The sequence below is a fragment of the Lissotriton helveticus genome, chromosome 12, assembly GCF_964261635.1.
Source record: "Lissotriton helveticus chromosome 12, aLisHel1.1, whole genome shotgun sequence".
NCBI classification, from domain to species: Eukaryota; Metazoa; Chordata; class Amphibia; order Caudata; family Salamandridae; genus Lissotriton; species Lissotriton helveticus.
The window spans coordinates 271,404,822-271,424,585 of NC_136073.1; the positions used below are offsets into that span (position 1 = coordinate 271,404,822).

The following is a 19,764-nucleotide window of genomic DNA, read 5'->3' on the forward strand; positions in this document are numbered from 1 at the left end:
TCCAACCTCTGATATGCATCATTTGTTCTTCCTGGAGTTGTGCATACTATTATGCAGATGACACTCATAGTGGAGTGATTGATTTACCTAATTTCACATCTAATCTCCAGGAATGCTTTGGGACAGTCCAGCAATGGATGAGGCACAACATGGATATAACAAAGCTCTTACTTCTTGTTGGAACAACTCTGTGGCCTGCTTGCATGGGGAAACACCTATTGAAATATAGGATGAAAAGTCTCATCTCCCAGGAGGTGATTGATTCGCCCCATATTATGTCTAAATTGGATTACTGTAATTCCTTTAGGCTTAGGTTTTCAACTAGCACAAATTCATAGGTTTCATTTTATTCAGATCTACACAGTGACACTGGTGTCTGCAAAATAAAGAGCAATCAAGTACCAGAGGCAAGAAAGAAGCTGCATTGGCCCTCTTTTGATCAAAGGATCATGTTTAAAATCATATACCTGATGCAGACTTTTTCAAAAAAATTCCTGCGAGGAGCAACTGAAGCATCGGAGGTCATAAGACCAACCTTTATTATTAAAAGAATAAAGAAATCACGATGCAAATGCATGAACTTCCACTTAACATAAAACAAACACGCAATCACCTAGCTTTTACAAAAGCAAACATTTGTTTAACTAAGGGCAGAAAAAACTATTTTATTAACCTTTTTCAGTCGGACCTCTGGAGTTTTTTTTTTGATTTGCGACTAGAAGCCCCTTCGGTGCTGTATGTTCACTGTGCAAATGAATATTCAAACAAAGCAATCTAAAACAGCACAGCACATTACTCATTTGCTAATTTCATTAAGCGCCTCATTAGAGATATGAAGTGCTATATAACTGCAATACAATATAACAAGTAACAACTAGAAATGTATGAGCGTACAGGCTGAGTAAAACATCAGCACAAACTAGAAGTAAAGGCCTGAAGGAAAAGAAACATGCCTTAAAGTAACTATCATTTAAAATAAACATTTATCAACAATTTATAGATTTACGAAAATATGAAAAAGATAGTTATATGGTATTGGTCCCTGATAACAATCCTCTAACTCGACCAATAAGACAGCACAGTAAAAGCCCATCAATTGACAAAACTGAATTTGGAATAAAACAAACCTGGCAATCAACAACAAACGAAAATCTTAATTCAATGAAATACATAATTTAATGAAGTGTACTGCTCTGCATAGCTGAAAAGAATTATAAGAATTAGTGCAGATGTTAATCTGCATACACCAGGAGACCAACCTAATAAATGCAACACATTGCGTTTCACTTTTCTGTTCTGAATAATTAATACATATGTTGATTTGTTGGCAAACAGGAGCACCTCAACCGGGTGCTGCTTGCTGCCACGTGTTCATGTCATACAAATAAAAAAGTTCAAAGACAAAAACCATGGGAAATTAATATAAAATGGAAAATAAATACTTACTATAACTCAGGTCATCAGTCTTCACCCCTTGTTGTAGTTCAATTTCTAAAGGCTTATCCTTTAATACATAGTACTTGAATGGGTGCCAATCGAAAAGGACTTGAAGGCTCAGCTAATGGAGAGGCACATTTTGAGCACCACGTGATACCCTGCTCCAAACAATATCACAGCTGTTTTAGAAAGGGCTTTTAATGTCTATACTATACTGTCTACTCTACCAACTCGTTTGAACGTTCAGGTGACAGTAGCTTAAATTGAAGGATTATGGGGATTTGGTATCTTAAATATAAATTTCATGAAGCCAAAATGGGAAGAATGTGCTCAAATAACCACCTCGAAAGAAACAATAAGGATCATTTGGACCTTAGAAAGTGGGCTGCAAATTCTCTAGGGGTGCGAAGGCCCACTAGTCAAGAGTACTGGCCCCTATATTTTACTTTCCGGCAGGAAATCTTTGCTTAAAGTGCTCTCTCCAGCAACAACTCGAACACTTTTGGCAAAAAAGCAAGCAGAGCAACTCCTGATACCACCACAGTCCATTTGTCATGTTCTATTCTAATTCAGGAATAAACTGTTTTTGGCTCAATCCTAACTTGATGGCAATCTACCATCAACTACCTATTGGTTTCTGGTGCTTACTACTTTGAGCAAACAATACTAAAATTCTATTCTGAAATAGAAAAAAGAATGCCTCCGACGTGCAGGGGGGTATTCTGCCTGCACACTTACTAGGATGCAGGTGTGCTTTTTTCCTGCCACACTCCTCCTTCACCTGCACAGCAAGCCTGGGCAAGAAAATTACATTTGGAAGACCTTAAATATAGCAGGCTGTCTCACATTCACGCACAAAAAGAAAATCATAATTTTGCACCTCCGAGTGCAGATTAAAAGATTTTGAGAACCTGTCCCAATAAATATATTTATATATCATCACTACTTCAGGAAAAGGTTTTCTGTTACTTTTCGCAGACATGTGCCATGTACCGCAAGCCTTCAGACGCAGTTTTCTTAGCCTGGTCCAAGCTATAAAAACTGTGTGAATCCGTAAAATACAGTACAAATCCATATAGTCTCAAAAATAACTGTGCATCATCACAGAAACATTCTGGGATCTTTATTATACATAATTGTGTTTTGTGCAGTTTTGCTTTGAATTTCTATAGAGGTTTTACCTACATCCACAAAATCTTACTTCCAGTGCATCGTTACAGATGCATCTTGATTAGTAATGCAAAAAACTAAAATTACATTCAAAGATGCACTTACTCCAGTTTTCAGAGCAACATACATAGATAGGGCTAGATTCACAAACTCAGAAATGCAAGAGAAAAGATGCCTAATCCAATCTCTTAATGTCAGCGGCTGTTACAAAGAGACTTTGTGGCCTCGTGTTGATGGTTTCTAACCATTTCAGAAATTTTTGGTACTTGTATACTTTTTTCTCCATTAATAGGTCCTGGAAGCCTACATTAGGTCTTAATTTTCTACGAGCAAGCCTGGTACACCTCTACTTTTCACAATTTACTGCCATGGAAAATCCACTTCAGATGGTTAGTAAAAAAGTGCACAGTGAATACATACTACAACCAACATTTGTTGTTTGTAATGACTGCATTTGGTCTGTGAAACGATCTGCTAAGCTTTTCTGAAAACTCACAGGCGATGCAGATGCTACAGGCATCCCATCTTTTTCCAAGGGGAGGGTGGATGCAGAGAGAAATGCAGCAGCTCGAAGTACGCAGAACACAGCTGTAAAGCTAGATACTGCTTAACCCCTAATGTCATGAGTTTCATACAGGGCCTATTGTAGCCTCATTGTCCACGACATAGGCCACATTAGCTTTGCACACATTACTCCATAATCACGTTGGCTTCTGTGCCACATTTATATTTTCACACAGAACCTGTAGTTGTTTTCTTGTTCTGTTCTTTTCTGGGATTTGGTCTGAACAGTAGACAAGGTCAAACAACAACATCCCTTGTTATTTTGTTATGTTCAGGCACTCGCACCTGGATACAACACAGAAATGCAGCTGTTGTTTACAAACATGTGAAACTGGTCATATAGGTATCCACATCGCTGTAAAACACAGAGACAGACCGATATTTCCTGAGAGAAGATCATGGCTGTATCTGAGATGTAATACATTCATTTGTGTATGCTAAGGTAGAAGGTTCGCTGATAAACCCAGAGATCTTTGCTGTATAATCAGTTTGCTTCTGTATAAGGGAAGGGGGGATAGGTTGATAGGTTATTCATAATATACGGTTTATTCACAATGATGGTGTTATTTTTGCTAAACAGTTTTCCAATGGTGGCACGTATACTGCATTTCAGAACACGATAGTTTAAATAAACATTTCAAACTTCCTTTGTGTCTCTTTCATATCTTATTGTGGACGAGTACAAGTGTATGAGCGAAAGGGAGTGTCCTGTCACCGCGATCCCAGAGAGGGTCAGGAGGGTTGTGCTCTGGGATGTCAATTTACTTGTTCCTCAGGTTAGAAGTAGGAGGGCAGGAGAGACACTATAGCTAGTCTGACTAGGGCTCATGGTACTGAGGTGGTATGGTGACTCAGCCCCTGACTACTGATGTTCTATGGTCCCAAGCCTAGTTCTGTTCCTGAGCAGAATCCCAGCAACACTAAGTGCTAATGTCTTCAGAATCAAGTGAAAACTGGCAAGGCACCAAGTTACACATTTCTAAAGCTATGGCAGGATGCAAAAAGAAATTTAATTCTGGAAGGACACCAACTATATCCTGTTTGCTTCAGTCATTAGGAAATCCTTAATTTCCTACGGTGGTGTTAACGCCATAAGTTGACTTGAAGCATGAAAGTGAAGTGGTAATCCGCAAAAAAATATAACTTGTAATACAGGAATGCACAGCCTACTTGCCAGGAAAACCCACCTGGTTGTCAGAAGATGCAACTCCAAAGGAATCTGGCTACTCGCATATACAAGAACAAAGGTTCTTTGGAGGTTTGGAGCAAGTTCATATTCAGCTTTATTTTGAAGCAAATGCGCTCACCATGACAGGGGGCATTTAGGCTTCATATTGCAGTTCTGTGCCTCCCCACGGAAGTAGGCGTCTTTAGGTCCACGGAGGTTAGAATTAGTTTAACTTCAAGGTCGGAGTGGGGGGAAATCGGAGACCACAATAGATGGAAAGAACAATATGTTGTTAAATTGGCCTCCCTGTGCAGGTTTAGTCATCTCTTTCACGTAGTTATGGAGACAAAGCAGTTAACATATTACTCTGTCTGATCCACCTGAAGTTCAGTTCTGGTACATAGATGAAGAGGTGGACAGGGTCATGGAAAAGCCCGAAAGACTGAAAACTAGATGAAGATAGTATGCAAAACTGCATACCAAAATGAACATGAGGGCGACGATTGTACAGATAACTGATTGAGTGAACGTAGGGCCTGGGGTATGAATGGGAAGATGTTCACATTGCTGGGAGGAGACATCACTGAGCAAGAGTTGTGTGTAGCAATAAAAAGACAATGCAAGTGGGTTTGTCCCATTAAGGGAAGTTCTGGAGGTCTTACAACCTGACGTTAGGTTTGATGTTAATTTAACTGCAGGTACCATTGCTTCATTTCCGCGATGACAGCCTGTAACATGGTACAGCAGTCCTGAAAATTGGTAAATATCGGACTAGAGGGAATATTCCACCTAGAACTGTTTTTAGAACTTTTGTTGAAGGATTTGCTCTTGTCCTCTCTCAATTATTGAGCAACAATAAGATAGTGATACAAGTACTTGCAAACAGGCTTGAGAATCCTCCACCACAAGCTGGGATGGCATTTTTCCCATAGGAAAATCATACTCAAACTCTTTGTGGCAATGGCTATAAAAGAAGGCGGTAGCTAAAAAAGGGAACCTTAAACAACTGGACATTACCAACTCAGAACCAAATCAGGAGGAAGCTTACTATGGTCCCCGTGACCACTCCACCACCCCTCCCCCTCAAAAACAAATATTAAGAAACAGCTGTGGGTATGCAAACTGTTCCCTTTTACTGAACCAGGATAGTGTGGGATTACCCACTCTATGGAGAAAAGAGGGAGCTAAAGAGGATTACCTCAGTTGGGGGGGGGGGCAACAGGAAATTACCTAGAACTAGTGCCGTTGCTCTGGACAAACAGTTGTCTTTTGAGGGGGATGGGACTGGCATGTCTGCAAGAATACTAGGAGACAGTGTGCCTGGATGAGCAGCATGGGGCAGGAACAAATAATTAAATAAACTCCACACTAGATGAGTTTTCTTTCTTGCAGGACTCAGAGCTCTAAGTGGAGCCATAGAGGAGACAATATTCCAAATATTAAAATGCTTCTTTTAATGTCTGAACATTTCCCTTCAACATCCTGATAAAGAGCCATAAATAGTGCTTTGGTGAGAAGACTCCAGAAAGCCCGGCTGCCTTGTGTCTTGCCTCTGAAGTACAACATAGCTCGGCCTATTAAACAGACCTAGATAAGCTGATCACTGCCAAACATACTGCATAACCTAACTAAGTACTCCAAGCAGGTCAGTCAGTTATGGAAAAGCCCTTTGTGGCGCACCAAGTTGATGACATGCTGTAGCAAAAACTCTATGGTTCATACTGAAGTTTCACTAACCTCGTTCACAACACTGGCGATATCCTGCTTATCTTGAGGTTTCAGATCTGGGGCAATCTTCACTAATAAGGCTGGTTTGGGCTCACACTTCAATGCATCTCTCTCCTTTTTCACCTGCAGCAAGAGACCCGGTTCATGAAGAAAGGTAAAGCACACGTTGGTGTAATTTCCGCCTATCCTGGAAATTTAGAGAGATACTGGTTTGTTGGAACAATTATTCACTTTCTTCAACTCATCGTCATTACCTCCAGCCATTCCTCACTCGGTCATCTCAGAATTCACCATTCCTTTCTCCTAAGCAACTCATCACATACCACTAACCTCTACCATTTCCTCCCATACCTCCAAAGTTTATTCATACGTCCTTCATGTGAATCCACTCACCACACCCCCTTGACACCAACACCTCTAAATGTGCCCACCTTGCAGATGAAATTAATGACAGACCTTCGCCAGCAGGTTGTGTAGTTCAGATTTCCCTTGGAGGTCTCGAAGTCCTGGCGTGTTGGGACTAGATACATTTACCACCAGATAATCTGCTAGCGGTCCCAAGGTCTTGATGCCCTCTGTGTAATCCACAATGGCATCTAGGGAGGTCTTGTTTTTCCCAAGATTTATTCCTAGAGGCATGCCATCTGAGAGTAAATGACATATGAGATTACAATACATTTCTGACCACCAAATTGTTGAAAGAATATATCCTTGCACATTGTCACGGTCAAAATTAAATTATTGAAAGAACTAGGGGTATCAAAGGATGCCAAATATTTCACAAACAAAGTTCTTTCAAGTGTTACCTTTCGTAAGATGGACTTGTGTTTCCTGTCTAGCTCGCAGCCTTTGTTCTACTGCTCTGTGGCCGTGACTGTTAAAGCCATACCTGGGACAAAACAAGATTTAAAAAAAGAAGAAAACTGCCTTATTTTTGTTGTAGCGGTCATGATACCTAAAAGTTTAGAACTAGAAGGCCTCCCCTTACTTAAATAGTTCAAGAAGTGAAATGTGTGCTGTGATACCCCGACAGGAGTGAATGTGCATAAGTAACTGGGTGGGGACCATAGAGCTATGCAACAGCACAGTGCACACAGTAAAGGCATGCTACTAAGAGGAAGCACATACTCAAATGCTTAAAATACATAGACAAATATACACAACTTCTTTATGTACAAAAAGATATGATATACAGCTAGCAGTACTGCTTACAAGTAGAGAAGTAAGGAGGACAGGGGAGAGTGGTAAAAAGCCTCTCGGGTAGTAGAGCAGTAACATGTTGTAATACCACTGCTACCTTCCCCCAGGTTGCGGAGCTAAACATTTGCATAGCAATACACCACGTCATCCTTCATGTATATTATTCCAGCTTCTCTTGTTTACCCGCCCAGAACTCATTTGCATTTTTTCCTCCCTAGCCCGGCTTCTTACAGAAAGATGTTTCATTCAGAGAACAACAAGCATCAGCTATAAATCAATGCATATCACTATTGAACATTTAATACAGAATCCAAAGATTCTGGAAGAGCATCCAGACTCCGAAACAAGGAAAGAGTCAAACTGATTTGGAACAGAGGCATTATGGGTGACCACAACACAGTTACTTGGGTCCTTTCTCTTTATTCACTCCCACCCAAGTCAAAACCACCTGCGGACTGCTTTAAGGCTCAGTTCCATGTTATCTTTTATGTGCCACTTACAAGAATCCCAGGTATTTACAATGTAGGATTTTACAGGTGCTCGGAGGAGGCACAAATGCATATTGAGCAGCAAATGGGATTTAGAAGTCCTCTGCACTCTGCGTATGCGAGCCAATCTAATGGTTGTGCATCAGGTATGCAAATGACAGTCTGGCTGTCATCACCTTCCATTCCCTTTGGCGCCCCTCTGATCTGGGCACGGTTATGCGTACTTCTGGTTTTCAAGGCTTCTTGTTTAATTTGAAGCTCATTAATCTGGTCTTCCAGGGTCAATACTTTTTTCCATAGAAGTGCTTGGTGTGCGTTGGCACTGCACTCTAAATCATCAATTGTGGCACCTCTTCTTTCCTCAATAAATGTTTTAGGGTTCATCTTAATGAAGCCAATCTCAGTTTCACTCACCAATGCCCTCCCGCCTGTCCTCTTCTGTGGGCCGCCCGTGACTAAGGTTGCTACCAAGTGCTCCATTTGGGAGTGGCCACAATTTTGGAGTCGTCAGTAGGGCTATAGCACGTGGTGAACCCCTCTCCATATCTTGGGCTCACAGGATCCACAGTATGAGCACCTTGGGGGAAAACCTTATTGACATTGAAATCAGTCTTTGGGGTACTTTTGAATCAAGGTGGGAGGGTTCTTACCCCTTACAGCGCATTCAAAGGGCCGACAATTCAGTGTGCTTTGATTGCCTGAGATGGTCTGTGCTGCTGTTAAGAGGATGTAGGTTGAGTGGGTAGCATGTGGAAGGTCATATAGGATAGGGAAATCCCTGACCCTGCCCCCACAACCTACACCTAAAGGTCTATCCTTGTGGCCCCAGATAACAAACAATGGGAAGTGGGCAGGACCTGGAATGGCCACATGGCACCTAAAGGGGGTGGGGGCACTTAGCTCACCTCTGACCCCTATGTGCTTCTGTAAGGTACAGGTGGGGGCTCCACAAGCAAATGACTGGACTTGGCAGGCAGGGTCTTCCTGTGTGATCCCTGGAGCCCATCCGGTCCTTCGTGCTCAATGGAGGTGGGTCCGTCCCTAGATGAGACATGGCCCAATGCCCCGCCCACCCCACCCCACCCCATAGATCTTAAGCTAGGGCCTGCACTTGAGTCTTCTATGCAGGGCCGGGGATGGGCAGTAGAGTTCCTCGGCCCAACCTTTATCTAAACCGTTGGAGCTCCAGGTGTTGGGTGTGTCTTCAGGGGGACACATATCCGGCAGTCCCCAGACTGGAGCATACTCCGTACATAGGCAATCACTCTGGGGCCAACCAGTCAATGACTTCTTTGCTGACAGGGAAGAGGGGGCTTCTCAAGCTCTTGGATGTGGCCTCCGGGGGCAGTAGAGTCCTCCTGCTCGGTCACCTAAACCTAGCAGGAGGACTCTGCTTTTTTTTGGTGAGTCTTTTAGGTTCCACTAAGGCAAACCCGGCCTCAATCCTCAATGCAGGCCTTCACTGGAGCCCACCAGGGAGGGAAGATGCCGCCCTGCCATCGAACCAGCACCACAAAACCGACCACTTGGTGTTCTAATGCCCAGCTATTAGTCCGATCATTGAAGTTCAAGATGTTGACCGCAAATGCAAGATATGTGGCATTCAGCGGTTCCCAATCTGGATCACACTCTGTATGCGAGTTATCGCCCTGGGGCTCCTTGGCACAAGGTCAGCAAATGTAGCATGAAAGAAAGGAGACAGCTGATGGAAATACAGGGATGGAACACAGCAAAGGCACCCTACAACCTACTCCATTCCCAGCTTACCAAGCCCCAGTTTCTACATTTTTAAAGTACTTAAGGTATGTAGGAACCTTAGCTTCAGCTATGGCAGAGGATCTCCTTGGATCAGGTCTTACTCGAACTATTGGTATAGGTTGAGCAGACTACAATCTTCAAGTATGCCTTGCTCCTGGATTACTTTGGTGAACGTGTGTAACAAATGATTGGATTAGGGGAATTGAGTTAAACTCATTTTCAAATTCAGCTTCTTGATTCTTCTTTAATCTTCGACCAGATTACCATGCTCTGCATAATGCCACTTCTGCTTTGGGTGAGAAAGCAATTGCCATGGACAAGAAAGTGAGAGGATCGGAGTCAAAATTTAAAATGAAGTTAGAACCCTGGTTTGCCGAGATGTCTAAGCTTGCAACTTTGGAATGGGAATCGTTCCAAACACATGTAATGGAGGATGCATTTAAGAAACCATAGATGTTTTTCCTTTCAATTGTATGATTAAAGACCTTTACGTTGGGTTGACTGCATTCTGTTGTAATAAAATGATCAACACTTCACTGAGTTCTTTTTTTGTATGATTAAGTTATTGGCTAAAACACAAAATGTAAATTGTAGAACACATAAAAAAAATTAAAGTACAACATTTATTTTATAAAATGGCAAAATAAAAATAATGTGGCATGTATTTATTGGTAAAAGAATGCAACAGAAACAAAATAGTGAATGGATACAATGTTGTGCACAATTATCGAGGGTTCCTATGAAGCAGGGTGAATAGGGGAAGTGAGAGAGATCTTTATCAATTTAAATGGCTGGTCGATAGGACGAATTGGAGCTGACATGACTAAGGCAACATCTTAAAACAAGCAGGCTGATAATATCTCAGTGACTTTTATAGAAAGAGAACAGCTCAGAATAAACAGTAGAGGAAAACTTGAATGTAATAGTTATCTCCTAGGACACACCTGCTGTAGGATAGTCAACGAATGGGATTGGTTGAAGGACATATAAAAATTAACGATGATAATACACTCACTTGATATGGCATTGGCAAAGACATATGGATGTCGAAACGCATCTGCCTGTGGCTTTGGACCAATACATTGGGAGCTTTGATGGTAGAGGTTATGACGTGCAGTCACTAGCACGTATGGATGCACCATCTTTGAAAAGTGCTCAGCTGCTATTTAGTGACATTGGATGGAACTAGATAGACAGACCGACAGACATATGCAAGTTGCAGAACAAGAAAGACTAGAATGCCACTATGAAATGAGGATACAGGCATACAAGGGAGACCTAGGAATGTGAAATAAGAAGATCACTTTATAAGGTGAAAGGTAAGCATTGATGATAGAACACTGAGTGATATCACTTGGAGATGTAAACTTAGATCAGTTCACACTTTACAGGAAGAGGAGCACATGAAAGTTAAAGACCCAAGTGGGCAACAAACATTGCAGATCGGAAGTGGTCAAAGATGCTATTTATGGCTACTTCTGGGCATGCTAGAAAAACAACGTGGACATGGTGGCTTTGGTGTGAAAAGAAAAGGTGGGTAAAAATAAAATATACAGGAAACAAACATGGATTCTCCTGGGTTGTGAGACAGTATGGGCACGGAAGTTCTCGACGAAAAAATTAGATAAAATATCCAGGTAGAATCCATGCACGTACACAGGTCCTACCCAGGCTGGAGGAAATAGCTGAAAGGATCTTAACTACCTGTTAATCTCGCGGAACCCGACAGGGCTGTTCATTGTCCCCCTTATTATTCATTCTGGCAAAGGATCCCCTGATACATCACTTTAAAGAACGGAACTTACATAGGGGCTTACAATTCAACACCAGCCCCATCCTGGTTTCACTATATGCAGACGACACACTACTACTCGTCTGACACCCCCAAGATAACCTAGACGAGTTGATCAGGGAAATTATTAGATTTGGTCGTTTCTCGGGACTAGGCATAAATTGGCACAAATCAGTCATATTCCCATTGACAGTCAGCACAAAGCCGTGGGACTGCGAATTCCCTCTAAAGTGATGCACAGATTCAGTTAAATACCTAGGAATCCATATTCATTTAGACACTGCCCAAATACTAAGTCTCAATTATGGGCGAGCCATAGACACTCTTACATCGCAAATAGAGAAATGGCTAAGGCTACCCATATCGCTCGCAGGTCGAGTATCAATTATAAAGATGGCAGTACTCCCTACATTTCTATACCTCTTTAACAACATACCTATTCCTCTCACCAATAACTTTTTTCATATGCTTCGTACTCTTCTGACCCGCCTGGTCTGGGGCGGGAGACAGGCGCGAGTCAGAGGGGCAGTCTTCATGGTGCCATATGAGAGAGGGGGATATAATGTTTCAGATTTCCAGCTATACTATCTAGTGGCCCAATGTAGCAATGCTTACTCCTGGTATCACCCAGACACCCGGATTCCATATCTGAGACCGGAAGCAGACCTCGTTCTTCTAGAACAGCTCTCGACTGTCCTACCTACGGGCTTCCCCAAAGACCCACAAGACATCCAAACAGTCTCCTCCACAAGCTGGGCAAGGGATAAACTACGCCTGATCACGGGAACGGATGTTCTATACTCTTCGGCACAACCCATTGTTAACCCCCGTCTGATTCCAATCACGGGTGAGCGATTGGTACATCACACTCTGACGAAATTTGAACTTTCGTGAATAGGTGATTTATACCCAGGGGGCCACATTTTTTCCTTGACAGAGGATACCTGTTTCCAATCTGGGAGCATTATGGACAGATTCGTCCTGGTCCGTATTCGCTCGGCCTTATGTTCCACTTTACCGTCTTTCATAGTTGAACCGGCTTCATTCCCCCCTCTCACAATGGTTATCGAGAACACAGATAACATACACTTAATTTCGAAGCTCTATAAGGCATGTGCTGCACTAAAACCCATAAATGACAGCAAGATCCGTAGAGCGTGGGAAGTCGACCTGGGAACGACAATCACAGATGAGCAATGGGCCAAATGCTGCTCAGTTACACAAGACGTCTCTCTAAATAGTAGGCACAAGCTCTTACACTTCAGATTTATGTGCCGTATATATTTCACTCCAACATTGGCACACAAGATAGACTCATCCAAGCCACACAACTGCCGTAAGTGCTCCGCAACTCAAGCCGATTTCGCACACCTCACCTGGACATGCCCGAAACTGCAACACTACTGGAAACGCATACATCACACACTAGGGCAAATGATCAATCTCCCTCCGACTCCCACCCCAGGAGTGGCCCTGTTGGGTTATACAGTCAACTTCCCCAAGAAGATCAGACGGTTGGGGGCGTGGCTACGCAGGCGAACGCAATGGCCGCCTGAAAGTAGAGCTCCGCCGGGCGGGCTGAGACAGACGACATTCCCAGGCGATCCGACGCTGCCCGGAGCCCGAAAATGCCTGCCTCCGTCCCCGGAGACCACAGTGTGACCATGGCTGCGGTCTGAGGCCGGGGGACGGCGTGGACGCCTGAGATTGCGGAGGGGCGGTGAGGCCCATCGGGACTCGCCGGACGTGTGCCCTGTTGCGCCGGAGCTCCTGGTGAGTCGTCTTTGGGGCCCCTGCGTCCCCCCCCTTGGCATTGGGGTCGCTATTGTGCCTTCCTTGGTCCGTTGCTTGTCCCGGGTGGGCTCCGTTGGTGGGGGTTTCGGCCCCCGGTGCTAATCCGACCCTTTGGGCCTGGTCCGGCCTCGGGAGCCGGGGCCTCGATTTTTGGACCTGCCTGGGCTGGGTGGTGGCGGGCTGGGGCGGCGGACGGCTGGCCCTGGGTGCTCGGGGGGACGGGGGTGCGCCGGGGGGGGGACTCTGGGGGTTCTTTTAGGCGGCCCCGCATCTCTGCGTCGGGTGGGGGCACCACATCCTCGCCCCCACCACTGCCTTATAGTCTTGGCGCACGCCTGTCCCCAGCATTGGTCGCAACGAGGGTGCCGACATCGATCCCTCGCCTCCACGGCCGGCTGCGTGCTCTATGGGCCTATCTTCCACCATGAAGCGGAGAGACACTGCGCAGAAGAAGCTCAGCTTTGACAAACCTCCCCCCCGCGCTACTGACGACTTGCCTATCCGGCCCACGACATCTGTTAGCCCCGCGCCAGCAGGAGATATGGCTGGTATGGTGGCTGAAATGCTGGGCGAGATGCGAGCGGGGTTCAAGGCCATCGTTTCCCGCTTTGACGCCCTTGATCAGAAAATGGCCGAGATGGGCGCGAAAATCCAAACGCACGATAGGCGCTTGGATGTGGTGGAATCACGAGTCTCCGACCTAGAGGATGGCGCTGCATCCACACTGAAAAGGCTGGAACGGGTGGAGAAGATCCTTAAGGATGTGGCTATCAAGAACGAGGATTTGGAAGCGCGCAGTCGGCGCAATAACATTCGCATAATTGGTGTGGCGGAGACGACGGCCACTGGCCGCTTTGACACGTTTGTGGAACAGCTCTTGATTGAATTATTCGGCAGGGACACTTTCACGGCTGGCTTCGTGGTGGAACGAGCACATAGATCCTTGGGGCCTCGACCCCCCCCGGGGTTACCGCCCCGACCCATCATTGCCAGACTCATGAACTTTAGGGACAGGGACGCTGCTCTGAAGGCTGCACGTGAGGCAGGCGAAGTGAAATGGCAGGGCGGGGTGTTATCTTTCTTTCCAGACTTCACGGTGATGGTGCAGGATGCCCGCCGTAAATACGCAGGTGTCAAGGCCTTGCTGCGTAAACTTGGGTTGCGCTACGGAATGCTGTACCCTGCCAGACTGAGAGTAGACGTTGATGGCAGGTTCCGCATCTTCGACTCCCCCACTGAGGCGCAAGAATTCTGCCACGCCTATAAAAACAAAGGGTCACCGCGGGCCTCGGGAAAATCGCAGCCGTCCCCACCGAACATGGACTCACAAGCTAGCGCCGACCTTTTCACTGAGAGCGGACAAGGCTGACTCGTGTCTCCCGCCCTCTGGCCCACTCACTTTAACATTGTGCAGCTGAAGACATGGGTCTCCTTGCAGTGTTTTTATAGTTGGTAATGATTGGAATGTCGACCTGGATGAGTCGTCCGCACGGCGGAGCGTTGCCTCCCCCCATGGCACGAGCCGCTTGGTGCCTTTTCCTCAGAGTACTTTTCTTATTCAGGAATAGCATTGGTCGATTGCTCTTGTTTGCTAATGTTGGTGTTGTTCTTGGGGTTGGGTGGGGCCTCCTGGGAGCTGACGAGAGGCTGGGTGGTGGGTGGGTGGGGGGGATTGTTTCATGCAACAGTTCTAATGTTCTTGTACTTGCACTGTTTTTCATTTTGAGAGATGCCTATTTTGCGGGAGGGCGGCGGCTGCACGCGCGATTGTTTACCTATGTTATATGCGGTTTTGGATGGCTGGGGTAGGTCAACGGTCTGGTCCTTCCAGACTGATTTGATGTCGTGGAATGTCCGGGGGCTAAATGACACTAGAAAGAGGAGACAGGTCCTGAATTATGCAGCGCGACACGGGGTTGATGTGTTGTTCCTCCAGGAGACACACCTGGGGCTAGCTGATTCCACTTCGTTTGCCAAGGGCTGGGGCGCGCATAGGTATTTCTCCAACTACAGTAGATATGCGCGAGGGGTGGCTGTTTTGGTGCATCGGCGGGTCCCCTTTGTGTTCTCGGACAGCGTACTTGATGAGGAGGGTAGATATGTGGTCATCACTGGGGCGCTTCTTGGCTTTAGGACTACATTTGTTGGGGTGTATGGCCCCAATGTAGATTCCCCCGCCTTGTTCCAGGGTCCCCATGACGTTTTACTGCGCATTGACACTGATATGTTGGTGGTGCGCGGAGATTTTAATTTATTGATGGACCCGGTACGGGACAGCACTTCGACATCCCCAGATTGCAAGCCCCGCTCTCGCGCAGTACTTGCAGAAATGTGCGCACACTACCCCCTTATTGATATCGAGGCTCGTCTTCACCCTCACTCGCCCGCTTACACACATCACTCTGGGTATCACAATACTAGCACCAGGATCGACTATTGGCTCCTTTCCCCGGGAGTGGCTGGTTGGGTGGATGCACATTCTACGCTCCCACGTACATTGTCAGACCACTCTCCTATACTTCTGACTCTGCTGGTCCCTAGGCTGGGTGGGTACGAGAGGCAGTGGCGCTTCCCTGGCAGGGCGTTAGCTGACCCAGTTTTTAAGGAGGACATTCGTACGGCGATCGAGGACTACTTTGAACTCAACACAGGCACGGTTGACACTTGGGCCACATTGTGGGAGGGTTTCAAGGCTACTATTCGGGGGGTGTGCATCACGAAATATGTCGGAGCCTTACGCGAGATCCGAGCCACTATGACACGTATTGAGAATGACATTGCCGTACTGGACGGTGGCGGGCTCCCTGACTCCGATGGCGCCTCAGAGGCGAAACGACTGGGATTGTTACAGGAATTCAGGGATGCCGCAGACAGGGAATTGAATTATTTGCACACGCAACACTCTGCCAGACAACACGGAGAGGGTGACAGACCCGGGAGGCTCCTAGCACAGCTGCTGCGCCCGCCCAGCTTCCTATATTACTGACTTAGTTGATGACTCTGGCGTCCGCCACCAGACCACCCCTGCCATTTGTGATGCCTTCCTATCTTATTATAAAACATTATACACCTCCTCCCTGGCCGACGATCGTCGTGACCCTGGCCCTTACATCAACGAGATAGCCATGGTTTACCTGGGGAAAGGCATGCAGGATTTCCTGGCTGATCCTATCACTCCCGAGTATGTTATTGAGGCCATTGACGCACTGAAGGGCTCTTCAGCTCCGGGGCTTGACGGCTTGTTGGCCGACTTCTATAAGGAATACAAAGACGAACTGGTGCCCCGCCTGATGGAGGTGTACGCGGAGGCACTGGAGACTGGGGTTTTGCCACCCACACTTCGAGAAGCGGTGATTGTGCTACTCCCCAAGCCTGGTCGTGATCCATCCCTCTGTGGCTCTTACAGGCCCCTTTCGCTACTCAATCTCGACTACAAGATTTTGGCCAAGGTCCTCGCAATCCGGTTATCGCTGCTAATGGAGGAGATTGTTTCTCCGGTCCAGTCCGGATTTGTCCCCCACCGCTCCACCTCCTTTAATCTCAGGACACTGTTTTCTGTCATACACAGAGTAGACCCAGACACCCCGGCGGCAGCAGTGTTTTTGGACGCCGAGAAGGCGTTTGACTCTTTAGAGTGGCCTTTCTTTCTGTCCGTCATGCGACGAATGGGCATGCCCGCCATGTTTGTCGCCACTGTAGAGCTTCTCTACTCCGCCCCTAGGGCGCGGCTGCACCTTAATGGCACTATCTCGGATAGCTTCCCGCTCTCGAGGGGCACCCGACAAGGATGCCCTCTTTCCCCACTGCTGTATATTCTAGCCATGGACCCACTGGTTCGCCACTTTCAGGAGAGTCATATGCACCGGGGCCTCCAGTTTCGTACTGGCCCGCTCCTGGTCTCTCTATATGCGGACGATACCATTCTATACGTCCGGTCCCCTGTGACCAATCTGGAACCTCTCCTTCTGGATATAGCCCGGTTTGGGGAATACTCGGGCCTTCGAATTAACTGGCGCAAGTCTTATATTTTCCCGCTTACGCCCTCCACAGTACCCTGGGACTGTCCATTCCCACTTGAATGGAATACTGACTCAGTGAAGTATCTAGGTACACACATACACTTGGACACGGTCTCTATGGTTCGTCTGAACTATGGCCGGGCATTGGACTTTCTGGAGGATAACCTCACCCATTGGCTTCGTCTACCACTTTCCATGGCTGGCCGCATCGCCATCATAAAGATGATAGTGCTTCCCCGTTTCCTATACTTGTTTAACAATATGCCGATCCCGCTCACTAAGGTCTTCTTCACCCAGCTGCGCTCGTTGTTGCTGCGGTTGGTGTGGGGGGACAAGAATCCGAGAGTTTCCTGGCGGACCCTGACTCTGCCCTATGACCGGGTGGCTTCGGTGTGCCGGATTTTTATCTTTACTACCTCGTCGCTCAGTGCGCTTACACACACCCCTGGTTCCACCCTGACGCTCGGATCCCTCATCTGAGACCGGAGGCGGACTTGGCATGGCCTGTTGCCCTCCGGGCGTTGCTGCCGAGAGGCCTACCCCGTGATCCTCAGGACATTCAGACCGCCTCCACCACGTCTTGGGCTTGGATGCAGCTGCGTAGACTGCTCCGACGGGACGTGCTATATTCACCAGCTCTCCCGCTGCCGAACCCCCACTGGCTCCCTATCACTGCTGAAAAGGTAGTTTGTAACACTCTATCCAAATACCAACTTACCACAATAGGGGATTTGTTCCCGGAAGGGCACGTTTTTTCGGTGACGGACGACCACCGATTTACCGATCAGACGTTCATGGACTCATTTGTTTTGACCCGGTTGAGATCCATGCTCAGGGCACAGTTCCCCTCTTTCCCGCTTCCACCGGACGAGATGGAGGCCCTGACTTTCTTGATACAGTCCCCAAATGGTGCGCATGCGGTCTCTAGGTTGTACAGAATCTGTGTGGCGGCTCTTCCTGCTTCGGACGCACGAGTTCGAGCAGCGTGGGAGGCTGACCTGGGCGGCCCTATCACTGATGACCAATGGTCCGCCTGCTGCCAGGCCACCAAAAGCGTCTCTGTCAACAGCAGACACAAACTGATACATTTCAAGTTCTTGCGGCGGCTGTATTTCACGCCGGCCTTGGCTCACAGGCTCGACCCATCGAGGCCACATTGCTGTCCCAAATGCAGGGCCCCACATGCCGACTTTGCACACCTTACCTGGACGTGTCCCAAACTACAGGACTACTGGCTGCAGGTGCACCGAGTGTTGGGTGACATTCTAGAGTGTGTCCTACGGAGTGTGTCCTACGTCCCATACCTGAGATTGCGCTGTTGGGATATGTTGTTGAGCTTCCCCGCACCACGCGGAAGCTTGCTGCCATTGGTTTTCTGCTCGCAAAGCGGGAAATTGCGATACTCTGGGGTTCCAGACGACCTCCCACCTCCAAAGCATGGCTCCGCAGCCTGGCCCAGTGTAATATTAACATCGTGGAGTACTCCGCACAGATCCCAACGGCCTCGCGCCCTGGCGATATCTGGGGCCCATACAGACAGTACATCAGCAAGTTAACACAAGCTGCGCAGTCTTCGGCTGCGAGCTCTATTGTTCCAGAGGGGGTGGGATAGATGCTGTTCGCCCGACATGGGTGCACTGTTTGCTGAGTCGGGGCTGTTTTGCAGTATTGCTGCGCTGCGGCAGGCATGTGGAGGGGTGCTACAGACACCATTGTTGGGGATGCCTGGCGACGAGATGTGTGGTCCCCTGTCTTGTTGGTCACTGGTTCCAGAGTGCCCAGACTGTTTCGCTTGTATTCCCTCATATGTTACACCGGTGTCCTATGATCGCCTATGCAACCGCTATTGCCACCTTGTCATGATTGATGTGTTGCTCGTCGCTCTCTCTCTTTCGTTGGCATCTTTCTTTTTGATGTGTTTTGAATTATGTTTATCTCTTTGCATCATCCTCCCATGTGTGCGTATCACTGACAGAACTAGAAAACGGAAAATGGAGTTTCTAGATTGCGTAACACTGTTCGTCATATTATTGGTCATGCCTTGCAGATGTTTATTTTGTATGCTTGCTAATGAAGTTTCTGATGTTATTTTCACGCCATGTGCTTGTAAGCTTCTGTGGACCAATCTGATGCAAATAAAGAGATTTAAAAAAAAAAAAGATCAGACGGTTCACATCTCTGTCTCAAATGCTAGCGAAGCGAGAAGTAGACATCCATTGGGGGCGCAAATCGGTTCCAACTGTCCAGAATTAGCTACATAGTATAGCCTATTGCAATGTAAATAGTGAAATATACGCAAGCTTGATGCCTAGTACGTCCAGTCCCAAGGACATATGGGGCCCCTACAGGTCATACATTGAGGCCATACGTCAAGATTCCGGCTCCCAGCTGGAACAGGGCATCGTCCCGGAAGAAGTGGGGTAACCTGGTCATTGCAAGTTCTTTTACTTCTATGGTAATACTGAAGACATGACTCGCCCAGATGTATGTCAATTTACTTACATACAAGGCACTTCTGCTGAGGTTTATGGAGGGATGGGGGGTTATTATAGAGGGACCATCTCACTCAAAATGTACTGTGAATGCTACAGCTTTCAACTACCTGGTAAATAACTCCAAGACTGCAAACTGTATCAGTAACGAGTA

The 19,764-nt window shown here is 46.9% G+C and overlaps 1 protein-coding gene across 3 annotated transcripts in view; it reads right to left on the reverse strand.

The window, feature by feature from the left end:
* Positions 1-19,764, reverse strand: part of DHODH (dihydroorotate dehydrogenase (quinone)) — a 160,281-nt gene that overhangs the window by 95,584 nt on the left and 44,933 nt on the right. For 2 of the 3 annotated variants that reach the window (XM_078669254.1, XM_078669255.1), the window contains exons 4-6: positions 6,874-6,956; positions 6,524-6,711; positions 6,077-6,190 (exon numbers count right to left, since the gene is read on the reverse strand). In XM_078669254.1, coding sequence (XP_078525380.1) covers positions 6,077-6,190; positions 6,524-6,711; positions 6,874-6,956 — 385 coding nt within the window. Of the gene's footprint in view, positions 1-6,076; positions 6,255-6,523; positions 6,712-6,873; positions 6,957-19,764 lie in introns of all 3 variants that reach the window. The other variant, XM_078669256.1, reaches the window with a different exon arrangement.